This window comes from Lissotriton helveticus, chromosome 12, assembly GCF_964261635.1.
Source record: "Lissotriton helveticus chromosome 12, aLisHel1.1, whole genome shotgun sequence".
Lineage (NCBI taxonomy): Eukaryota > Metazoa > Chordata > Amphibia > Caudata > Salamandridae > Lissotriton > Lissotriton helveticus.
This window is the reverse complement of record NC_136073.1, coordinates 375,553,082-375,575,183: the sequence shown is the minus strand read 5'-3', so window position 1 is coordinate 375,575,183 and position 22,102 is coordinate 375,553,082. Positions and strand designations below refer to the sequence as shown.

At 43.9% G+C, this 22,102-nt stretch overlaps 2 protein-coding genes across 3 annotated transcripts in view; one reads left to right on the top strand and one right to left on the bottom strand.

The window, feature by feature from the left end:
* CEP89 (centrosomal protein 89) overlaps positions 1-22,102 on the top strand; it is a 1,224,823-nt gene that overhangs the window by 1,001,882 nt on the left and 200,839 nt on the right. The gene's annotated exons all lie outside the window — the stretch shown is intronic.
* LOC144798257 (E3 ubiquitin-protein ligase RNF182-like) lies at positions 2,959-5,057 on the bottom strand. Its single transcript, XM_078669016.1, has one exon. The coding sequence runs from the start codon at positions 5,048-5,050 to the stop codon at positions 4,325-4,327; it is 726 nt and encodes a 241-aa protein (XP_078525142.1). The 5' UTR covers positions 5,051-5,057; the 3' UTR covers positions 2,959-4,324.

The following is a 22,102-nucleotide window of genomic DNA, read 5'->3' as shown; positions in this document are numbered from 1 at the left end:
AGATCCTCAGTAACGCTTAGATTACTGCTAATTAAAAATAATTTACAGCATTCCTCTTTTATGAGTAAGTTATGAACCCGTGGAAGTGTAGTTCCTTGACAGGAATGTGTGTGTGTAAAGTGGGCGGTTTCCGTCAAGGAACTACACTTCCACGGGTTCATAACTTACTCATAAAAAAGGGATGCTGTCATTTTTATGATATTAGCAATAATAAATGCGTTACTGTGGACCTTTCAGCGATCCTGAAAATGGGAACACTCATCTACACGCCATAATTTTATATACCTCATGGTGAAAGATCTCATCATTTGATACCAGTGCCATCCACAGGCACACTGATTGATTTATCTTGGGCTGGACTGTCACGGCGTGAAGGAGGACGGACCCCAGATATATTTCGGACATAATAGCTATGATGAAGTCATAGGAATACTTTCCGGAGACAACAAAACACGTGATGTCTAAAGGAGGTCTAACGGCTAAAAGAACAAGCATTTGCAATGCAAATAGGTCTCGCATTATTTAAGTTTGAGCTATTGGCATTGCTAAATATTGCAACACCAATTGCAACAAAAGTCTATAAATTGTAGGCCCAAAAAATGTGTATGTATTTTTGTAGCAATGGTGGCATGCTGGGCAAATAAATAATGCCATAGCGTTAACTTGCCAAGGCCAGACCTAAAGGCTTTACCAATGCTTCTTACATCAATTCATTTATTTGGTTCTTAAAGCAGTCTTTTAGTACGAAACGTTGAACAGGTCTGTCCTGTCGACTTTTGGGCCTTAACAAAAGAAAACAACCTAAATATATGTTGGCTTAATAAAGGCAACTAACGTACAAGATAGCTTGTTGTTTTTAAAAAAAAACAGGATAATTAACTGCTTTACAACTATATTTCCCCAAACTGCCAGTGTCACGCTTCCCATTTAAAACGGATTCAGGTTAAAGGGATTTGCATCAGTGTAACTAAACCCCTGCCCAGACACGGCTTCTCTCAGTCTTACAGACAGACATCAACCTCATTCCTGCACTCCCTCTGTCCAGCAGAGGGTTCAAAAGTGTGACATTTCAACGCATGACAGGCTGGGCTAATCCCAAAACAAAAAGACAAGCAGGTGAGCAGTGACAAACAAGTATTAGACAAAATCATACACATCCAGGAATGCTGAACGAACACCCAAACATTTGCACGGACGTAATAATAATAAGCGATTATCCTTTCAAGACATTTAAGAAAAAGCCAACCCTACCTCAAGGTCAGCTAAGCAATGTCTTTAACCACAAGCAGGAAGCACGCATGCTGCAGTGCCCCAAATCTCACAGCGCTTGTGGGAGAACCACTGCTAGCTGTATAACTGCAATAAAAAAAAAAGCTAGCTCAGCACCCCATCACTCTGAAAACTAGTCACACGCTACTAATGTGTACAAAATACAAAATGAGAGAATTGCAACCATAAGGTGTAAAGAAATAACAATAATAATTAAAGTGGTTTAAAAATGCGCCACTAATAGTTTCAAGAACAGTTTACCATTCCTGCTCTGTGAGGTTTGATTTCAAATGGAATTCACCAATGGAAGGAACTCTGCGCAGGCCGGGCTTCTCTCAGCCTTGCAACATCCTGCCTGCCACAGAGAGGAAACGCAGCCCACATTCCACCACTCCTCATGTTCGGCTCAAAAACATACTTTTCCTGCCCAGACTCGCTCTGTTCCTTCCCCACTGGTGCGCCGGTCTCTGCCTGTAGCACACACACAAACACTGCAGATTTGCAGGGCACCCGGGCACCGCTGAGAGGACATGCAAAACCGGTGCCTGGAATTCCTGGCGGCGGCCCGGTGTGTGTCCTGTGCCCGCCGAGGACACCTGACTCCACTGTGGCGGGCCGACCAGTGGGGAACTTGCTGCAGTTTGCAGGCTTCGTGCCCGCTGCGCACAAACCCACACACACACAAAGTCTTGGTGCCTGCCGGTTTCCTCACCTCACAGGGCGGCAGTCCCTCGCGGTGGCCCGGGCCCCTTCTGGCCGCACTGTGGGGCTCTCACCATAACATTCCTGGATGGCTGCTTACAATGAAAGGTGGACCCGCACCGCCGAGGAGCCGGCCTCCCAGTGCTGATGTCACTCCCGGCCGGGGCCTCCCCCTGACGGCCTGGGCCCGGGAGGAAGGCGGAGCCCCGGGGCCAGGGGAGGCGGTTGCGGCTGCACGGCCAGAGGAAAGAGGAGCTCTGCTTCCTCGCCGCAGGAAGAGCCCAAGCGGGGGCGGCTTGCACGCCACTTGCTGGGAAGGAGTTGGCTTTGCAGGGAGGAGAGCGCCCCCGGCCTTCAGATGGGATGGGCATCTACTGTCCACGCAGCTTCCTCTCGCTGAAAAAAAAAGCTTTCTCCGTGGAGCCGAGGCAGGGGGGAGGGAGTGAAAGCGTGCGATGCGCGCGTGCATATCTCCTGTCCTGCGTGCACGTAGACAGGGAGGGAGGGGGAGAGAGTTGAGCCCTACGCATGTCAACATCTCCTGTTTACGCGCACGTCCACATTTCCAGTCCGTCTCTTGCGCGTGCCCATCTCTTGTCTCGCATGAGAGGCAACTCAGTAACAATGCTTCTCGCTGGCGGCAGCGCTTCGCGCTGCGTTCGCCAGGCGAGATCTAAAAAGCCAGAAAATAAACCCAAAAGTCAAGTTAAGAAAATCTCTGTTCATTGTACTGTACATTTTGAATGAATCTGATAAGATGAATTGCATGTGCCACATGAGTCTAAGATGGTCTTCCACTACTAACGTCATGTAACTCATTTTTTGGGGTCTTTTTAAAATGTTCTCTGTCAGTGCATATCTTGGTTTTCAAAGTGCCCTCGCACTCTTTAACCCCACCCCCTCATTTACTCACCCCATCTCTCCCTCCCTTCCTCCTTCCTACCTTATGCTCCTCAACGACTGCCAAGTGCTGGATGATGGCCTTGGTGATGCTCTGGATGTACATGTGTGGTACTTGTACAATGTAAACCTTCTTCCTTCTGTCCTCCCTCCTGATGCTCCTCCGGGTCGCACCAGCCACCAGATGGTGGCCTTGGTGAAGCTCTGAATGTTGTCCAGTTGCACTATCTAGTGCTGCCCCTCTCCATGGTGGTAGTCACCACCATTTTAATCTCTGCAGGCATTGGCGATCCAATAGCAGCGACAGGCCATGTTAAAATTATAGAAACGAATGAAAACCTTGTGTTCTATACCGTCAGTTTGGGATCATCATTTCCCGTTAACGGACATGGCGATGAAACACTCCAAATGCAAACTGCATGCTATTGTTCTGAGTTGACATTGTGCTAAAACGCTATATTGTCATGAACACCTTGACATTACATTTTATGATGATCAAAACCTTGGCTCTGTAAATTAAGACCATTATTTCAGTTGTACAATGGTTACACACATTAAAAACTGGTGTACAGATATTAATCAGTTTCAAACGTACAATAAATAGTGACATACATAATGAACATCAAATGACAGCCACATGTAGCTTGCCTAATGCAGAATGTCCAACTTTATATTGTTTCATTTAAACACCGGCTTCTCTAATGAGAATTTCTTATGAGACAATTTTTCTCGCTCCATTTAAAGACAGTGTGTGTATTTTTGATGTAATGTTTTAAATTATTAATTCCATTAGGTAAAGTAGTCATGATTTAAGAAGAACCCAGGGGCGCCCTTTTTGTTGTGTATACTTTTTGTATGCAGTTTCTCCTTCTTTAGTTAGCAAGGACCAGGAAAGAATTGTGTGTTCTTTTTCGAAAAGTGCTCGGTTTCTCTAGCCTGCCAATATGCCTCACTTGTGTTGGTTGTGCAGCTTCCTGGTATGATTTTACCCAATATCAGCTTCTTTACAAAATTACATAGTTCTGCTTTTTGTTCTTTCAGTCGTGTATTGGTTGGAATGTACTATATTTCGTGTTTTCAACATCGAATTTCTAGTTACTATTTGTTGCGAAACCTGATAATAGAAAGGTGTTCAGCGAATCATATGTTTTAGATCGCATATTTAATTGTACATTTCCTAACCCAAAAACACATTGAGCGCAGTGTGTCAAACGTAATGCAACATTAACGTACCCTGATAAATTTCAAAGTTAATTGCACGAAATGAAGTCATTGTGCGGTGCAATACTTTTGCTAACCATTGATTTCTGTGCAAAAGTTGTGTGTCCAGTGCAAAAATGAAATGTGTATTTGTCACTTTCTTGTTATGATAGGGACACAGTAACTGCCCTAAATACATAAAGCCCACAGTGCTAGACTCCCTGAAACAGAGCGCTAGGGGAAGTTCAACCCATCAGGTCCTCGGCGAGCAATCACAAATCCCCTGGCAGAGACATTGACAGAATCCATAGACAAGGCACACAGTTAGACTGGATGGAACCAGGCTGACACATATGATTCCCATTGTCACCTTCTGAATCACCAATAAATAGATTCCAAGAGGGAGCGAGCCAAAGTAGAAAAACCCAAGCAGCCATACCAGTATCCTGGGGACATGAGTGCAAAGCTTGGAGAGAAGGTCGTGATCTGTTTGACTATGAGAATTAACAGACGCAGAGTCAAGGCTGTGCTCGGCGTAGTAATCAGATGTTGTGTTTTGACTTGAAGTTCTGGTAGAATCTCTTTGCACTTCCATGATTGTTATTACCAAGCAGTTTGAGGAGCCACGGGATGGGCTGGAAGATGACAAATTCTTTGGTGTCAAAACTACCTCATTGCAGTCTGGATTCCGGGTAGCTTTGTCCTTCACAATGAGTTTTGAAATGACAACGGTGTCGTCTGGGAGTCCCGCCACCTGGTCCTCTTGCAGCTTTGTCTCATGGCGGCAGAATGGGCAGCTGATACATGCAGTGTCATCCCCAATGTGATGGATCTTTGTAAGGCATCGAACACATATTCTGTGAAGGCAGTTCAGCACTTTTGGTTTACGACTGTGTGTGTTGAATCTCTGATAACAGATTTTGCATTCCAAATCATCACTGGCCAGCTTTTCTTCTTCTTCAATTTGAGGGCAACTCATGTTTAATTCCTAGGCACACTGTTGAAAGAAGAGTTTGAAGTTTATTACTTGAACTTGATAGATGACACATTTTACTCACAATGTATATATAGTACTGTAAAATTGGATCTTTTGTGGTAAATTCGAGTTAATTTATTACACAATCTCTCTTCTATTTGGAGTAGTTTTTGGGAATTGCCAATTATTACTTTGGTCAATCTGGAAATCTGTGGTCGTCGTAGATTTCTAGGAGTACACATACCTTGCAAAATTATTCATGCAGATTTTCCAATAGTGGAACACGTGTATGAATAAATTGTTTAGGAATATCCATTTACATATTTTACATTTTCCACTCCACAGGGCAAACCCTTGCATCACACCTTTCATGAAATTTGAAGTGCTCCGTTCCATTCCCCACCCAGCAGTGGCACTGAATCAAACCTTTAACACAGGGTTATTTCACGTGTATTTCGACGGTGGGAAATGTTCAGCAAATGTTGGTAGTAGCTAGAGAAGGTTGTATACATCTTAGTTCGCAGACTTAATGAAAAGCTCAGGCGTGGGTGTTTAAAAACCACCTCTCTTCCTCAGACGGAAGTTAGATCATTACTCTGTCAAATATCATGATCTACTGAAAAATGTGCACCTTTATTGCTGTCCAATGCCGAGCTCACTTTGGAAATTTATGGTGCCCCTACTTTGTTATTTTAGTGGTGTAGAAATTCAAACTCAATATAACGCCTCAATTTGTGCCAGTGGTGACACTCGGTTTTTGGGAGGCAAGACTTTTTTTAACCATTAATCTATGAACCAAAGAAGGACTGAGAAAAGATGGGGAAGAGCAAGATAGAAAAGAGTTACAAAGGGAGAAAGACGGGATGAAAAAAATCTACATTAGTGAGATAAAGCGGCAGGAAGTGTAGAGAGGTGGAAGGAAGAAGCATGAGGTAGGATCAAGGATGGGCAGCCTAGGTATTCAGCTGCACCGGTGGCAGGATTCTTAAAAAATAATATTTGGCCCTCCTCATTTTTTTTGTGTTTCAATTAAGCATCGATTGCAGCAAATTATCCACCTCATAACACATTATAAGAGCAGTATGTACATTTTTCTTTGGGTGTTGATGCAGTTGTTTTTCCAGGAGCACCAGAAATGTTTTTTCACGGTAGGCAGCACAACTGTGGATTCTGATCTTCATGTATTATTTAATAGTATTTTGAGCTAGGCTTTTTTCTCCCTGATGCAGTATGATATTGGCCCGATCAAAAATCTGCTGTTCCTATTCAAGCCTTACTTTTCATTCATTCGTTTTCTGTGATAACTTTTCCTCCACACTTCTAGTAGGTAAATCAACAGAGTTTCCAATACACGATTTCACTACAGTACATTTGAGTACATTGCAAAAGGGAAGCATAACTAAAATGGAAGCCATAACGAGTAATACCTGTTCCCCATGTCGTCTAGAGAAGAAATTGATGCTGCAAAGTGCTCTAATGGCCGCTCCTGGCAGAGTCTGCTATAAAGTGCATTGTGGTCCCCAGGCATCAAAAGTTAGTATGAATACTGCACTTGGTGACTGAGTAAGGATCAATACCAAATATTATACCTGAGCTTGGAATGACTTGAACCTTATATAGATCATATGGGTTGCATTCATAAAGAAGATAAACCACTTGCAGGCATTCTCCCACGACCCGTGGACAATTTCAACTCATAACTCTGTACTCAGAAGGCTCATGAGTAATCAAAGTAAAAAAGTGTCACATTTTCCCTGGTAAACAGCCATATGTCTGCAGAAGTTCAGCATCTCAAACAATCAAAGGTGTTTTCTTGAAATTAAATACATTTCGATTTCTAAGTATAAAAAATAAAAGGTCATCCAGTCCATCTTTCAACACTGTTTCAATAAAGGGTTGTATTTTAGAATATGATAGTCAAAAATGGTGTCCTACAAAAATATTGTTGCTACAATAACCACCACCAGATTATTGTGAAATAATATATATGTAGGTAAGTAAGTATTTAGTATTCTTAATTCAACAGCTACATACCTTCACAATAGTCAATATTCAGGCCATGATATTTTTGTAGGGCAATATTCTGTGAAATACCCTATAAGGAGAGTATTCCTTCCTCTTTCAGAAACTTTCACTACTTAAGCCTGAATTGTCCAATGTTAGATGCATCGAAGGGAGGAAGGGCCATGATGGTGAACACATTTGCATAGAACATTCCCCAGTGAAACATTACTTTCCTATTCCCTTTAACACTGCATTGTGCCTGACACGCGGCAGTCCTAACCAATATTTCTGAAAGATACTTCATACTGCATATGCCTTACCTGTTGAATATCCTGAGGTGCCAGAGTGGATCTGGAAGATTTCCCTGCATAGCCCACGCTTCAGTATATAGCGCCATGTGGCTCTGCATCGACTCTGCTCCCAAAGAACAAACCGGAGCTGCATATAAGCATCATCCAAGCTCGCTGACATCAATATGTTTCTTTCCTCGCATTAGTAAATGGATCCAGAGCTACCACACAACTTTTTCTCGTCCGTTGAGTTTTCTCTGCCAATTGTTTACTGAGTGAAGTCTCCCCTCCTAAATCTATACGGTTTAAGCCTTATAGGGACTGTCGCAAACAGAACCTCACAAGGTGTGCCTCTTTTGTTTGGGTTCATGCCATGACTCCAATTTGTGCAGGCAGTGTGCCCTTATGCACCTGGAGACAATCCAGGAATGCAAAGCCAAGCTCCAGACTGCTGAACACTGAAGGAAGTTTTGAAAGGGCCACTCCTACTTGAAGTCGAGGACTCGAAATCCAGGTTGTCCTCACCGACCAAGTTTTTGGGTAAGTCCAAGTCCAAAAAGAAGCACAATTAGTCATGAGGGCCTTGTTCCATCCTCACCACTCTCCTTATGAAAAGCTGTGAGAAGTCAAGGTGTACCTCAGTTTCACTCCCAGTACCTAATGGAAGAGCTGATTCCGATATAACCCAAGTTTCCGCGGCCATCTGCGGCGCCACAACAGATTGAGGCATTTAAGGAGGGCTTGCTTTGAATCTTCTGTACCCTCTGATTCTTTCTAGTGTGCCTTTTGTGCCCCATGGATCCACAGAGGTCTCCAGTCAGGCTTCCTGGGGCGGGTTTGTCCTCTACATCGTCTGTGCCTCCTGAACCCTCTTCAGGCTCAGCTCCAACTTTGGAACAGACTTCACTCCCAGCGCCATGATCCATGCTGGTTCCTTCAGTGTTGGTGCTGGCCCTAACAATGGAGGGGGACGCCGATCCCATTGTTCTGTCCAACCCCGAACTAAATCCACCTTGACCGCGATAATAGAGGGGGGACGCCGACCCTATTGTGCCGCCCAAACCTGATCTGAATCTGCCTCAGTCAAAATCATGTCCCGGAGAAGGTGCAACGCACCCTGCCCAAGTACAATTTTCCAAGATGATGCCTTTTCCTGGTAGCCACCCTCCAGTGCGCCAGTAAATGTTGGGACTAGGGTCAATCAGCTTTTGGCTGAACCTAAAAACCACTGAAATTACCAGTTATGATTAGGTGTAGTACTCATACCCTCATCATACAGTGCTTATGATCTCACAAGGACAAGGTACCATGATTAGGTGTAGTACTCTTACCCTCATCATACAGGTGTAGTACTCATACCCTCATCATACAGTGCTCATGATCTCACAAGGACAAGGTAACACACACACTTTGATTGGGCCACAGACACACACAAACGTAAACATGCTTAGTGGGGCAGCATACCACTTAGCTCTAGAAACAAATGGATCAGAAGACACTGGGCGATGAAGAATGGAGGGGGAGGGACAGGGAGGCACATGAGCAGACAACTAGGCAGGAGGGTTGGAGTGGCTCAGAAAACAAGCATTTGCAATGCAATAGGTCTCGCGTTAGGAAAGTGTGAGCTATTGGTATTGTAAATGACACATTTTTTAAATATGTGTTGGCTTTGAAAATATATAAATTAATAGCACCATTATTTACAAAGCCAATAGCTTACACCTTCCTAATGCGAGTCCTATTGGCTATGGCAATGCTTATTGGTAGCAAGCAAGGACAGTGCTGTTGTGGTGCTGAGTGATGATGTGGTTGGGCTGAGTGATGTGGCGGTGTATTAGAGTGATGTGGTGGTGCACGTACCTGCAACGGACCTCTCACTCCCCCTCCCTTCCCATTTCCTGGGGTCGGCCTCGCTACGGATATGACTTTTGACTTTTGGGGCCAGTTGAATCTCTTATTAGTATGCGTATTCTATCTGTGGTCCTGCTGTACGCTCACTCTTTGCGCTTTCGATTCGTTATATGACTTATACATGTTGGACTTGTTGTTCGCTTAACCTTTCTGTGAATTGTATTCGCTATTTTGACCTACACATATCTGGTTGTGAAGCACTCTGATGCCTACGGGTCTGGCCAACGCTATAGAAAACTCCATAAATAAATAAAATAAATTAGAGTGATGTGGTGTATTAGAGTGATGTGGTGGTGTCCCAGAATGATGTGGTGGTGTCCCAGAGTGATGTGGTGGTGTTCCTGAGTGATGTGGTGGTGTTCCTGAGTGATGTGGTGGTGTCCCAGAGTGATGTGGTGGTGTTCCTGAGTGATGTGGTGGTGTTCCTGAGTGATGTGGTGGTGTCCCCGAGTGATGTGGTGGTGTCCCCGAGTGATGTGGTGGTGTCCCTGAGTGTTGTGGTGGTGTCCCTGAGTGTTGTGGTGGTGTCCCCGAGTGGTGTGGTGGTGTCCCCGAGTGATGTGGTGGTGTCCCCGAGTGATGTGGTGGTGTCCCCGAGTGATGTGGTTGTGTCCTCGAGTGATGTGGTGGTGTCCCCGTGTGATGTGGTGGTGTCCCCATGTAATGTGGTGGTGTCCCCGAGTGATGTGGTGGTGTCCCCGAGTGATGTGGTGGTGTCCCCCAGTGATGTGGTGGTGTCCTTGAGTGATGTGGTGGTGCCCCTGAGTGATGTGGTGGTGCCTCTGAGTGATATGGTGGTGCCTCTGAGTGATATGGTGGTGCCCCCGAGTGATGTGGCGGTGCCCCTGAGTGATGTGGTTGTGTCCCCGAGTGATGTGGTGGTGTCCCTGAGTGATGTGCTGGTGTCCCTGAGTGATGTGGTGGTGCCCCTGAGTGATGTGGTGGTGTCCCTGAGTGATGTGGTGGCGTCCCTGAGTGATGTGCTGGTGTCCCTGAGTGATGTGGTGGTGCCCCTGAGTGATGTGGTGGTGTCCCTGAGTGATGTGGTGGCGTCCTGTGGTGGTGTCCCCGAGTGGTGTGGTGGTGTCCTGTGGTGGTGTCCCCGAGTGGTGTGGTGGTGTCTCCGAGTGATGTGGTGGTGTCCCCGAGTGATGTAGTGGTGTCCCCGAGTGATGTGGTGGTGTCCCGGAGTGATATGGTGGTGTTCCTGAGTGATGTGGTGGTGTCCCTGAGTGATGTGGTGGTGCCCCTGAGTGATGTGGTGGTGTTCCTGAGTGATGTGGTGGTGTTCCTGAGTGATGTGGTGGTGTTCCTGAGTGATGTGGTGGTGTTCCTGAGTGATGTGGTGGTGTTCCTGAGTGATGTGGTGGTGCCCCTGAGTGATGTGCTGGTGCCCCTGAGTGATGTGGTGGTGCCCCTGAGTGATGTGGTGGTGCCCCTGAGTGATGTGGTGGTGTCCCCGAGTAGTGTGGTGGTGTCCCTGAGTGATGTGGTGGTACCCCTGAGTGATGTGGTGGTGTTCCTGAGTGATGTGGTGGTGTTCCTGAGTGATGTGGTGGTGTTCCTGAGTGATGTGGTGGTGTCCCAGAGTGATGTGGTGGTGTCCCCGAGTGATGTGGTGGTGTCCCCGAGTGATGTGGTGGTGTTCCCGAGTGACGTGGTGGTGTCCCTGAGTGATGTGGCGGTGTCCCTGAGTGATGTGGCGGTGTCCCTGAGTGATGCGGTGGTGTCCCTGAGTGATGCGGTGGTGTCCCTGAGTGATGTGGTGGTGTCCCTGAGTGATGTAGTGGTGTCTGTGAGTGATGTGGTGGTGTCTGTGAGTGATGTGGTGGTGTCTGTGAGTGATGTGGTGGCGTCCCGAGTGATGTGGTGGTGTCCCCGAGTGATGTGGTGGTGTCCCTGAGTGATGTGGTGGTGTTCCTGAGTGTGATGTGGTGGTGTCCCTGAGTGATGGGGTGGTGTCCCTGAGTGATGTAGTGGTGTCCCTGAGTGATGTGGTGGTGTCCCTGAGTGGCGCCCCTGAGTGATGTGGTGGTGTCCCTGAGTGATGTGGTGGTGTCCCTGAGTGATGTGGTGGTGCCCCTGAGTATTGTGGTGGTGTCCCTGAGTGATGTGGTGCAGCAGCACAGAGACTGAAGCTAAGAACACGCATGGTTGAGTGCTACAAAGCGCGTTCAGTTTATCAAAGCACAGAATGATGGAGCCGGGAAAAAGGAAGGGGAAACAGGAAAACGCAGGGAGAGTGTATAAAGATAGAGGCAGCAAGGGCTAGGGCTTGGACAGCAATCAAGTACCGGGTCGAGAAGGCACTGAATGGGAGAACACTGAAAACACCCAGGGCCAAGGAAGGAAGATGCAAGCACACAAGCAAAACAAGCTCTCGGCATTGCTGTGGCTGGGCAGCTGGAGCGCATTCCTTTGAAGTCTGATGCGGGGGCAGGGGAGTGGCAGCCTTTGAAGTCTGATTGGGGGGGGGGGAGCGGCAGCCTTTGAAGTTTGATGCGAGGACGAGACAAATGGTGGTGTGTGACGTGGCTGGCGTTGTGCACGCGCATAGGTCACATGAACTGTGTCTAAACCGCCGTTTTGGTAGACTGTTATTTTCCCCTTACTATAATCTCGCCGGAGCAATGCGCAAGCACATTGGCTCAGGCGAGACCTAAAAAGGGAGATGAAGAGACAGGTAGACAAGCAGAAACATAAGGATATGGTGACTCAGAGACAGTGACACAGACTGGTATATGAACTTGGGGTCATTGACAATGGGAAACATGGATAGGAGTGACAGGAAAACTCTGGAACAGTGATTTATAGAGATGGGAAATATGGACAAAGAGATCCACGGAGACAAGGTCAGGGAGACCAGGGGCTCGGGACCTACATTGAGAGGGAAGACATACGAACAGTGCAGCATGGGACAGGGAGATATGGTGATAAAATTGCAGAAAGCCAAAAGGCCGGGGAAACAGCATGCAGAAGACTTGCAACTATGTGGGTTTGAAAAGGATCTAAGGCCTCATTGCCCTTACTCAGCCTCCTTTGAAAAACCAACAGATGCAGATTGTGCCACACTCTCACAAGTTGGGGAAAGTGACAGAAGACTAAGACCTCTCTCTTCCTGCAGTAACACCCCCCCCCCCACACACACACAAGCAAAATACAAAACAGTAGACTTCATAGATCACTCTGATATTGGTTAGATAAAATGACAAAAGACTAGTCCCCATGGAGCAACAGTGCAAAAGAGGCCATATACTTGAAATAACACCGACAAAGTTGAGATTAAAATGTGCAAGACTACTCCCATATCTTGTCACATTTTTAAGTAATGTATACTAAGTAACCACTTTTTAAAATGTCTTCAAAGGTGATTTTTGTTGATAAGATCAAGTTTCTGTTAAATATGCGTTCATGGTATTATGTCTGTAAATGAATACGGAGGTTCAGAATGTGGTAATATGTTTAACTCATGAAAGTGGACAGAATATTAATCTACAATTCAAAATGAATATTAACATTCATAATTAGAAACACAGATGATCTTACCAAAACATAAGATCTCATGTAAAAACAAGTTAAAACATTTTAAGTTTTGACTATAAATGGTAGGTTGGACTTCTTGTACATACTCTGTTTTAACACTACTCCTATTTCCAAGACAATATCGATTTCTGCATGCATAGCTTACCTTTATTTTTGGAAGTATTTACATCATTTTCTTTTTTTAACTTTGCCTAAATTAGGCCTTTTTTTAATAGGTCAGGACTTTTTTTCCAATAGTTCACTTTGACTTTTGTATTGACGACATCACACATCTTTATATTGAATCATTTTGCCTAGAGCTGATTACATCCAGGGAAGCATTCTTCCATAACTGGCTCTTGTGAAAATGTTCTTCTCAAAAATCAAAAAGTGTATGAGCATTTGTTAAAAACTAGCTAATTAATACCCTATAGGTGTCATACTTGTTTGTCGTTAAGCACTTCTACTGAAGAAATCTTCGAGCTTTATTTTGCCCTTGGAACAAATTCTTGAACCGTGTACCATGCATCAATGGTCATTCAACCGAATCTTTAAGTCATTTCATTTGTTCACATTTGTATGTAATACTAATATAACACTGCACGAACAACTATTTTATGTCTTTTGACCTTTTATTTTGTAATATGAGTATGAAGGGCAAATGTGATTGTCCCACGTGGTCAACTGCAATGAATGTGTGTCTTCAATTGTGAATCAGCAGAAACATATCTTTATTAAAGTGGCAATGCCACCATATGTTGTGAACTGCTTTGACTTTGATCAGATGCATTATTCACTGCCTTTTTTTTAACATGCACACACTATACGGATGTACTTAAACTCTCACAAGTTAATATTGTTGCATAACATAATATGGCTAAAATTAAGTAGGGGAAATAATTAAGAAGGAAAAGAAAAAATTAAGAAAGTATGAGAAGGAATAACGATGGAACTGAAAATGAAAGAAACCAACAAAAGTGTAAAGCAAATGATTTATAGCAAAGCCTGCATTCAGATATTCCACAAGGTGTGAGTGTGTAGTAACATATCACTTTTAATTACTTCAGAGCACTGTACATATCATGTTAGAGGAATTTGTCAAGAGATTGGCAGATAGTAGGAGCCTAGCAAAGGCAAGATATGGCCGTTATCTGAATTATTTGCTCATTCCCACAAACATTGGCGCCTAGTCAATGCTTTTTAAAAAGTTTGTTCAGAAAAACAATTCAACTTCCTGGTTGTTCCTGAAAGCAGTTTCTTCTCGTGGATTGCACTTTCACTACTTATTAGTAGACCCTATAGACACTTAAGGACTAGGTGGGTTTAGGAAGCTGGGTCGCAATTTGAATTTCACCGTTGTCCACTCTAGGCAAAACCTATAGAATCTTAATTGTTTTACGGATCCTCAGTCCCTGTAGTACCTGACAGTCTTTGGAAGCTGTATCTTCCTACCCTGGTTTCACCTTTGCTGCCTCTACATGGTCTCAATGGAGTCGTGTTACCTGTAGAGCTACAGATCTTTAAGTGAATGCTGGTTTTCTATAAGCTGTGTTTTCTCGTGCGTTGTGCATGCGTTAGAATCTAGGTGAACCTCACTGAATCTTATTTGCCAGGTGGAACCATAGACCACTAAGTACCTTGTAGTTTTTGGACATTGTATATGCTTATGGTTTTTGTGCATTACCAATTCTAGTACACCCCTTTGGAATTGCAATTATTTAAAAAATGTGTTGTGAAGACATTCACAAGCTGTTTCCACACTTTATAAATACATCTATTGAGATGGCTCTGAACGCCAAACCATGTTCTAATATTTGAATGTTGGCCTGACAAAAGTTCCTAATTCTTGACTTCTTCTTAAATAAATCATTAGGTGCTCACCACTAAAACTCAAAAGGCCACAAAATGCACTCCTGAACACAAATGTTTGATTTATTTTTGAACATTCAGACTCTGATAGAGACCGCAGATTTCTCACCTTTTGAATATCTCCAGGCATCAGACTTGATCTGGAAACTTTTGCACAGCAATATCATCTAGCATCGCCTGGTTGTGTCGTTTGACATCATGATATCTTGTGCCGCTCCAACTGGTGCAGATGTGACGTCTGTTCTCGTATATATACACGTCACCTGCTCTCACTGACACCAGTTCCTTTATTTCAGCACCAGCTAGCAAGGATTAAGAGCTTTGACTGTCATTAGAAGTTTTTGGGCAAATTTCTGTTCAATACAGCATTTGTTGTGTGCAGTATGTCGCCAAAATAGGTTTTAAACCATGTACCACTTGTAACCGACATATCCTCATGATGTCTGTTTATGGTGGCTTGGCGACAGACACGATACGAAGTTGTGTTTGTCTTGTGCAAAGATGAACAAGAAGACAATGAGAGACTGTGAAATTAAACTTGCAGTAGCGGAGATGTGGACGTTGAAGACTCATTCTTGTTCATTGTCAATGGTGTGACAATCCCAGTTAAGGTCAAGGAGTGGATCTTGTTCTCCTAGAGTTGTTTGCGAGATAGCACTTTATTAAAAATCAAGTAAGTCCAAGAAAAGCCATAAGAAACATAAAAAATCCAAACATGGCTCTGCCTTTTCATGACATGCGACCCTTTCAGGTTCACATTAAGCAACTGCCACTTCTACACAAAGGTGTTTGCTGGTTATGGAATCAGGTTCGGCGTCGATCCCATTTCAGCTTCCAACGTATATGGTGGTGACGCAAGACAAGTTCCATTAGCTTAAGAAAGCTTTGAACTCCATCTCTGGTGTTACTCCTAGTCCATCTGGCACGTCTTTGAGCTCCAACGAGGCCTACAGCTGTTGAAATGTTTACAGATCGCTCCTTAACATCAGCTGTGCCTCTTAGTCTGATCTCAAATCCGTCAGCTTTGGTTCCATCGAACAGGGACCTTCTAACATCTCTGACACCTTTGGCACCACGTCTACTCACTGCAGACTACTGAGGCGAAACCCAGGTTCCCTTACCGAGGCCGGTACCAACGTCACTCACTCCATTTGGGGATTCAAATGTTTTTTCAGACACTGATGCTAATACATCATTTTGGGTTTTGCTCTGTCTGATCCTGACCTAACTAGAGAGGAATATCTTTTTGATGTTGATTATCCTCATGATGATATTTTGGATCTACAAGATGCAAGTGGTCTTGATACATCTACAGATGTAGGTTTATCTTCTTTTACTCCAGTTATAGCCATTGAGGAGGCAGCATCATTTGCCACAAATATACACAAAGCAGCTGACTCTTAACCTTATACATTCTGCTCCCGTCTCGACTTCACTGGAACCATGATTGCCTTTTCATGAGGTTTTGATAGATTTGTGATTGGCACCTGAGCTAAACTAGATTATTTTCCGCCAAAAAAATGCCACATTTTGAGAAGATACTGCCTGGCCCCAGGATATCAGGATTTCTTTCTTTAGCATTCAACTCCAGAAAACCTAATAGTACAGGGTTCAACTAGTTGTACCAATCCCAATGCCTTCCCTACTACTCCCCTTGACAGGGAATCTAAAAAGATGGAGGTTTATGCAAAACAAATTTACTTATCTACTAGTTTGGCTTCAAGGTTACTTAATACTTCCTGTCTTTTTTGGGAGCTATTACCATGCTATACCATCAAATGTATTACATGTGGTCCCAGAGGATAATTGCAAGATATTGCAGAGTTTAGTCGCTGATGGACAGAATGTGGCAAAATTCTCTAATTTGGGACTGGACACAACAGATTGTTTAGAGAGAGCATTGGGGGCAAGTGTAGTTATTAGAGGACATGCATGGATCCCCTCAATCAAAAGTTCTACCTATGTTCAGAATTCATTAATGGATATGCCTTTTGATGGCTTCAGAATATTTGGAGCAAAGGCAGATACAGCCCTTGAAAGGTTTAAGGAGAACAAGGCCTCTGCTTGCTTCATAGGTTTGCGCACCTCCAGCTCGTCAACTTCTACAACAGCAATGTAACTGTCCAGGTTTTTAGAAGAGGCTATTTTCAGAGACAGAGGCGATATTTGTTTACAACAGAACACCCAGTCTTTTAGAGGATATGTTCGTGGAGCAGGTAAATAATGTCCAGCAACTCAAAGACAAGGATCCTCCCAAACTCCAGCCCCCAACCCTTCTGCAGCCTCTTTAAAACCTCTTTAAGTTGACTTTAGTGTCCCACTTTCACCCGTTTGAGGTTGAATCACCTACTACCTTACAGGATGCAAGAACATTACATCAGATCACTGCATTCTCAAGATTGTGGCACAAGGTTATTGGCGATACTTTTAATCCTTTCCTCCCAACATTTCTGCTTCACGACATCTCTTGGATGACCATTTTCATTTTTTCAAGAAGTAGTACAGGCTCTCTTAGCAAAGGGAGTGATAAAGAGAGGTCTGGTTTTAGAAATCGCAACTAGTTGTTAACCCCATTATTTTTTAATGCTAAAAAAGAACGGGCATAGTCCCATTTTAGATCTTCCTCGCCTGAACTTCTTTTTATGAAGGGACAGATTCAAGCTGCTCACCCTGGCTCAATTTCTACCTGCCCTGGGTGCAGGAAACTGGCTGGTAACATTGGCTCTGCTGGATGCATATTTTTACATTCTCATCCTGCAATCTCACAAATGCTCAAGTCATTCTTGTGGCTCCCGACTGGGCACAGAGCTTCTGTTATCTTGCGCTTCTCCACCTGAGCATCGATCCTCTGATCAGGCTGCCCCTTTGGGAGGATCTTCTGTCGCAGCAGCAGGGGAGGGTCCTCCACCCGAACCTTTCAACTGTACGCCTTCTTGCGTGGAGATTGAGCAGTGGCAGTTGATAACATTTGACCTTCCTCCCAAAGTCTGTAATGATATTTTGGCAGTCAATCGTCCCTCTATCAAGCCCGTGTATGCCAGCTAGTTGCACAAATGTATAAAATATGGTCCAGAAAGATATACTGATCCTCTTTCTACCCATGTCTCTTAAGTCCTCTTTATTTTGACCCTTGCCCAGCAGGGCTCTGCTCTGGGCACTCTACAAGAATACCTTTCGGTCTTGTCTGCCTTCTTTAAGGCTGCCAGACCAACCCTCTTTATTTAAATCCCCTATTGTTAATAGATTTCTTAAGAGGCTTGTACATATGTTCCCACCTGCCCTTTTCATCATGCATCAGTGGGATCTTAATTTGGTTCTCACCTTCCTTATGTGTGTTCCGCTCGAACCTCCATACAACTGCCCCCTCTGGCTGCGTACCATCAAAACAGCCTTTTTAGTGGCATGAACGTCTGACAGGAGGGTGAGCGAATTGCAGGGTCTGTCATCCAAGCCGCCTTACCTGACCATCTTCCCTGATGAGTTGGTGCTTCGCACTAGGGCTTCTTTCTTACCAAAAGTGGTAGCACAATTTGACGTGGGGCAATCTGTCACTGTGCCCACTTTCTATTCTTATCCGCATCCCTCTTAAGAAGAGGAGTGGCTTCACTGCCTGGACCCAAAAAGAGCATTGTCATTCTACCCTGACCGCACTAAAGAGTTCTGGGTGGACGACAAACTCTTCATGGAGTATGCTGGTTCAATTAAAGGTCATGCTGTGTAGAAGAGGACAATCTCATGATGGTTCGTCCTCTACATTAAAATTTGCTATGCTCTGGCCAAAAGGCAGCTTCCTGAAGGCTTAAGGGCACATTTCACCAGAGCGAAGGCTGCTCTCACAGCGTTGCAATGTGGAGTTCCAGTCCTCAACATTTGCCAGGCAGCAACGTGGGCATCCCTGCACACATTTAACAAACACTACTGCCTGGACAATCAAGTCTGAAGGGACGGCCTTTTTTTGCCGCTCTGTCCTGCAGGACTTCCTGGTCTCAACTTGTCCACAGTCCCGAGTATGGTATTACTTGGGTATCTATTCAAAGATAAGGAATCTGCAGCTAGATGTCTCTATCTGATGGACAAGTTACTTACCTTCAGTAACGCCTTATGTGGTAGAGACATGATCTAGCTGCAGATTCCTTATCGACCCAGCCATCTTCCCCGCACTGTGGACACGTTTTCTGGGTCAGGGCTGACCCCCTTTTAGAGCACTAGTTGTTCAGAAACACACCAGTGTCAGTGCACTTCATGGCTCCACACTTCTGGCGTGGAAAGTAACTGATGTCTGTGCGCCAAAGTGGCGCCATATAGGTGACGCCGATGTCACAATGGCAGAGACTACACCAACGTTGTCACACCAGTCCTCCAATCGGCTGCCTCTTCTGGAGGATCTCCTTTCACAGCAGCAGGGCCGAGTTTTGCACACAAATCTGCCCAACCTACACCCCCATTCATGGAGAACGAGCTGCAGCAACTCCTGATTCTCCCTCCTTAAGTGGATGGTATAATCATGGTAGCCAGGTGTCCTTCCACAAAAACTGTTTATGGTGGTCGCTGGGAGATGTTTGTGGTGTGGTTTTCTTCAGTCATATCCAGACCTCACAAGCTTCCCTTTCTGATGTTCTCGTTCTGTTTGACAATGACCCAGCACCCAATCTGCGCTACAAGATTTCCTGGTCTAAGCCATTTCACACTCCACCACCTGAGGGATACTGCTTTAGCATCTATTAAAAAGGTGAGGAATGAGCTTTTGGAAGTCCCTCTCAGAAGAACAAATTACTTACCTTTGATGATGCCTTTTTAGTAGAGATCTATCTAAGATCAGATTCCTCACCTGCTCTTTTGCCTTCCCATTCTGTGGAATGATCTCATAAAAATATGTTGATAATAAGATTACAATTTTAAAAGACAGTACAGAAAAAGCTTTTAATGGTGGTTTCTTAAGGCTTCACGACTGTTGGCACGGATGGAGCTTAGAAAGAAATTGACAACCGTGTGAGCAGGTGACAAGTATATTTACGAGAACCGATGTCACGTCAGCACGAGACAGAGGAGCACAAGATATCATGGCATCAAACAGTGCCACCTGCTGATGCTGGAGGATATTGAGGTGTGCAAATGTTTACGGATCTAGTCTGATGTCTTGAGGTATTCAAAAGGTGAGGAGTCTGTGGTTCGATACAGTCTCTCCCAGAAAAAGCATTGCCAAAGGTAGGTATCTTGTTCTTTTAAATCTCTATAAAACAGTATTGCATATGCAGAATGGGAAGATATTTCCCATAGGGATATTAAAGTCCTAAACCTGCAAATGATACAGTTCAAAACTACTAAAGGTTTGCGTACCCCGTCTTTCCTGAATAATTGTTTTAAGCTTTCTTAGCTGTTCTACCATAGTCTTACTATCTTTTTTGTTGAAATTATACCGAAAATGTATGTTGGAATTAGTTTTTGTTACCCTCAGAGTGACTTTCCTGCCCTTTCTCTGGCTGGAGAATTCCCTCATAATGAGTTAATTTTAGTAATTATTTAAATAATAAAAATTAGCCAAATAAAAAGCAAACACGGTGTATTTGCTCATTATAGCCTCTGATGCTCCTCTAACGATAACATTCCAGTTTTGATTTATAATCAGATTCATAACATTTCCTCATTGTGCTTTAAAGTCAAAAGGCAACAACTTATCAATTCGTCAGGATACAGTTGTCCTCACATGGATAAAGAAAGTCAAGGTGGGTCCTCTTTTGAATAAACCATTGTTTAATCCCCTTAAACTATTATTCACTGGAATGTTTTCATTTTCCTTTTAATTAGGAATCACTAATGAGCCAGTTCTTGTCTGAAGCCACTGTTTTTCTGGATAACTACCTCGTGGGTGTAAGTTTGAAGCAAGGTATTGTTCTAATTAGCCCCCTTGATGACCTCTGATTGTTACTACAAAAGGGTCTTGCTTCATTTGGGCCTCCTGGCAGTGCTGAGCACCATCAATCATATCCTTAATCTATATTTCCAGGGGTAGGGATTATAGGATCCAGTGTCTCGTGAATCAAATCCATTCTTTCAGAACGCTCCCAATGCATCAACCTTCCTTCCTGTTGATCTTCGCTATCTGATGTGAACACTGGAGTATGTCAGACTCTGCATTGTGCACCACAGAACTATAAACAGTGTTATTAGTGTACTTTATAAATGTTTTCATTTTACCATCCTTTTCAATAGCTATTTATGTCCCTGTGCCAACTCCATCTGTTCTTTTACCTCACAGATGATATCCATATTATTATGATATCTGACCATTTAAAAAAACATCATCAGGACCGACCTTGGCCCAATTTCTTATTGTCCTGGCTAAATGGATGGAAACATATTTTTTTTAATTAAAGCAAGTTATTGATCATATTTGAGACTCTACTTTGGGTAGTTCATCTACACCATCTGAGATGTTAATAAAGTAATCGCAGAGAAATGTTTAACTAAGCCTTATCCATGGCACTGTAAGTATGTGATAGCCACACTGAAATCACCCATCTCTTATATGTTCATATGAGTTTCATTATTTGATCACCCACAAAACAGCAAAATGACATAACTGCTAGCCATTTCTAGAACTGAATGTTTTCTATCTGAGAATCCCGAAATATTTGGAGACGAAGGTGCAGAACAATCAAAATGTTACAGCTAGAGTGATCTCCACAATTAACCACAGAGTACACATTACATTGGTATTCTGCGACCTTAACTGGCTACTAGGGGCAAAGAGACTTCAGATAAAAATCGTTTGCACAGTGCTTTGTGCCATAAGTTATCTGTGTCCCACCTTGCTGCGCATATACTTGTTCTCTCCTTAGAATCTAAGGAATACTGGCTACCTTTGTGCGGTGTCAATGGACATGATTTTGGGGCATAATTATTCTTCTCAGCTGCAGGACACTCTAAGAATTAACGTAAAGTTGACAGCAAACCACGTACGATTTCCCAAAAATGTAAGACCTTACTATACACTTCCTGAGTGGCAATTCTCCATCGGTCTTGTATACTTAAATGTTGATGGTGTGCCAAGATCTCATCAAAATACCTCAAACTTTGCATAGTTCAATAAACCACTCGATTTTTTGCTCACTCCACATCAACAGTATGACCGTTTCAGTATACCGCTACTTTGCACAGGACATTCCCAGTAGTTCATCATTTCCAGAATCCCAGTATGTTCACAGTTTAAAAACTTCCCAACTTCAGAATCCGAATACCTTTCTATTTTGCTGAATGCACATGCCTAGCTTTTCTGTTCCCCAGCCCTGTGTGTGGTACAGCCTGTAGCTTGCTCATAGAAGGAAATGGAAGGCAGACCTGGCACAAGCCGGGTTGAAGGATACTGCATTCTGACCCTTTGCTAAATATAGCATAAGCAAACGCTTTTCTCTGCTCTCAGTCTATCCATCACCTGCCTGTGTGCTAGCTCACAATTCTC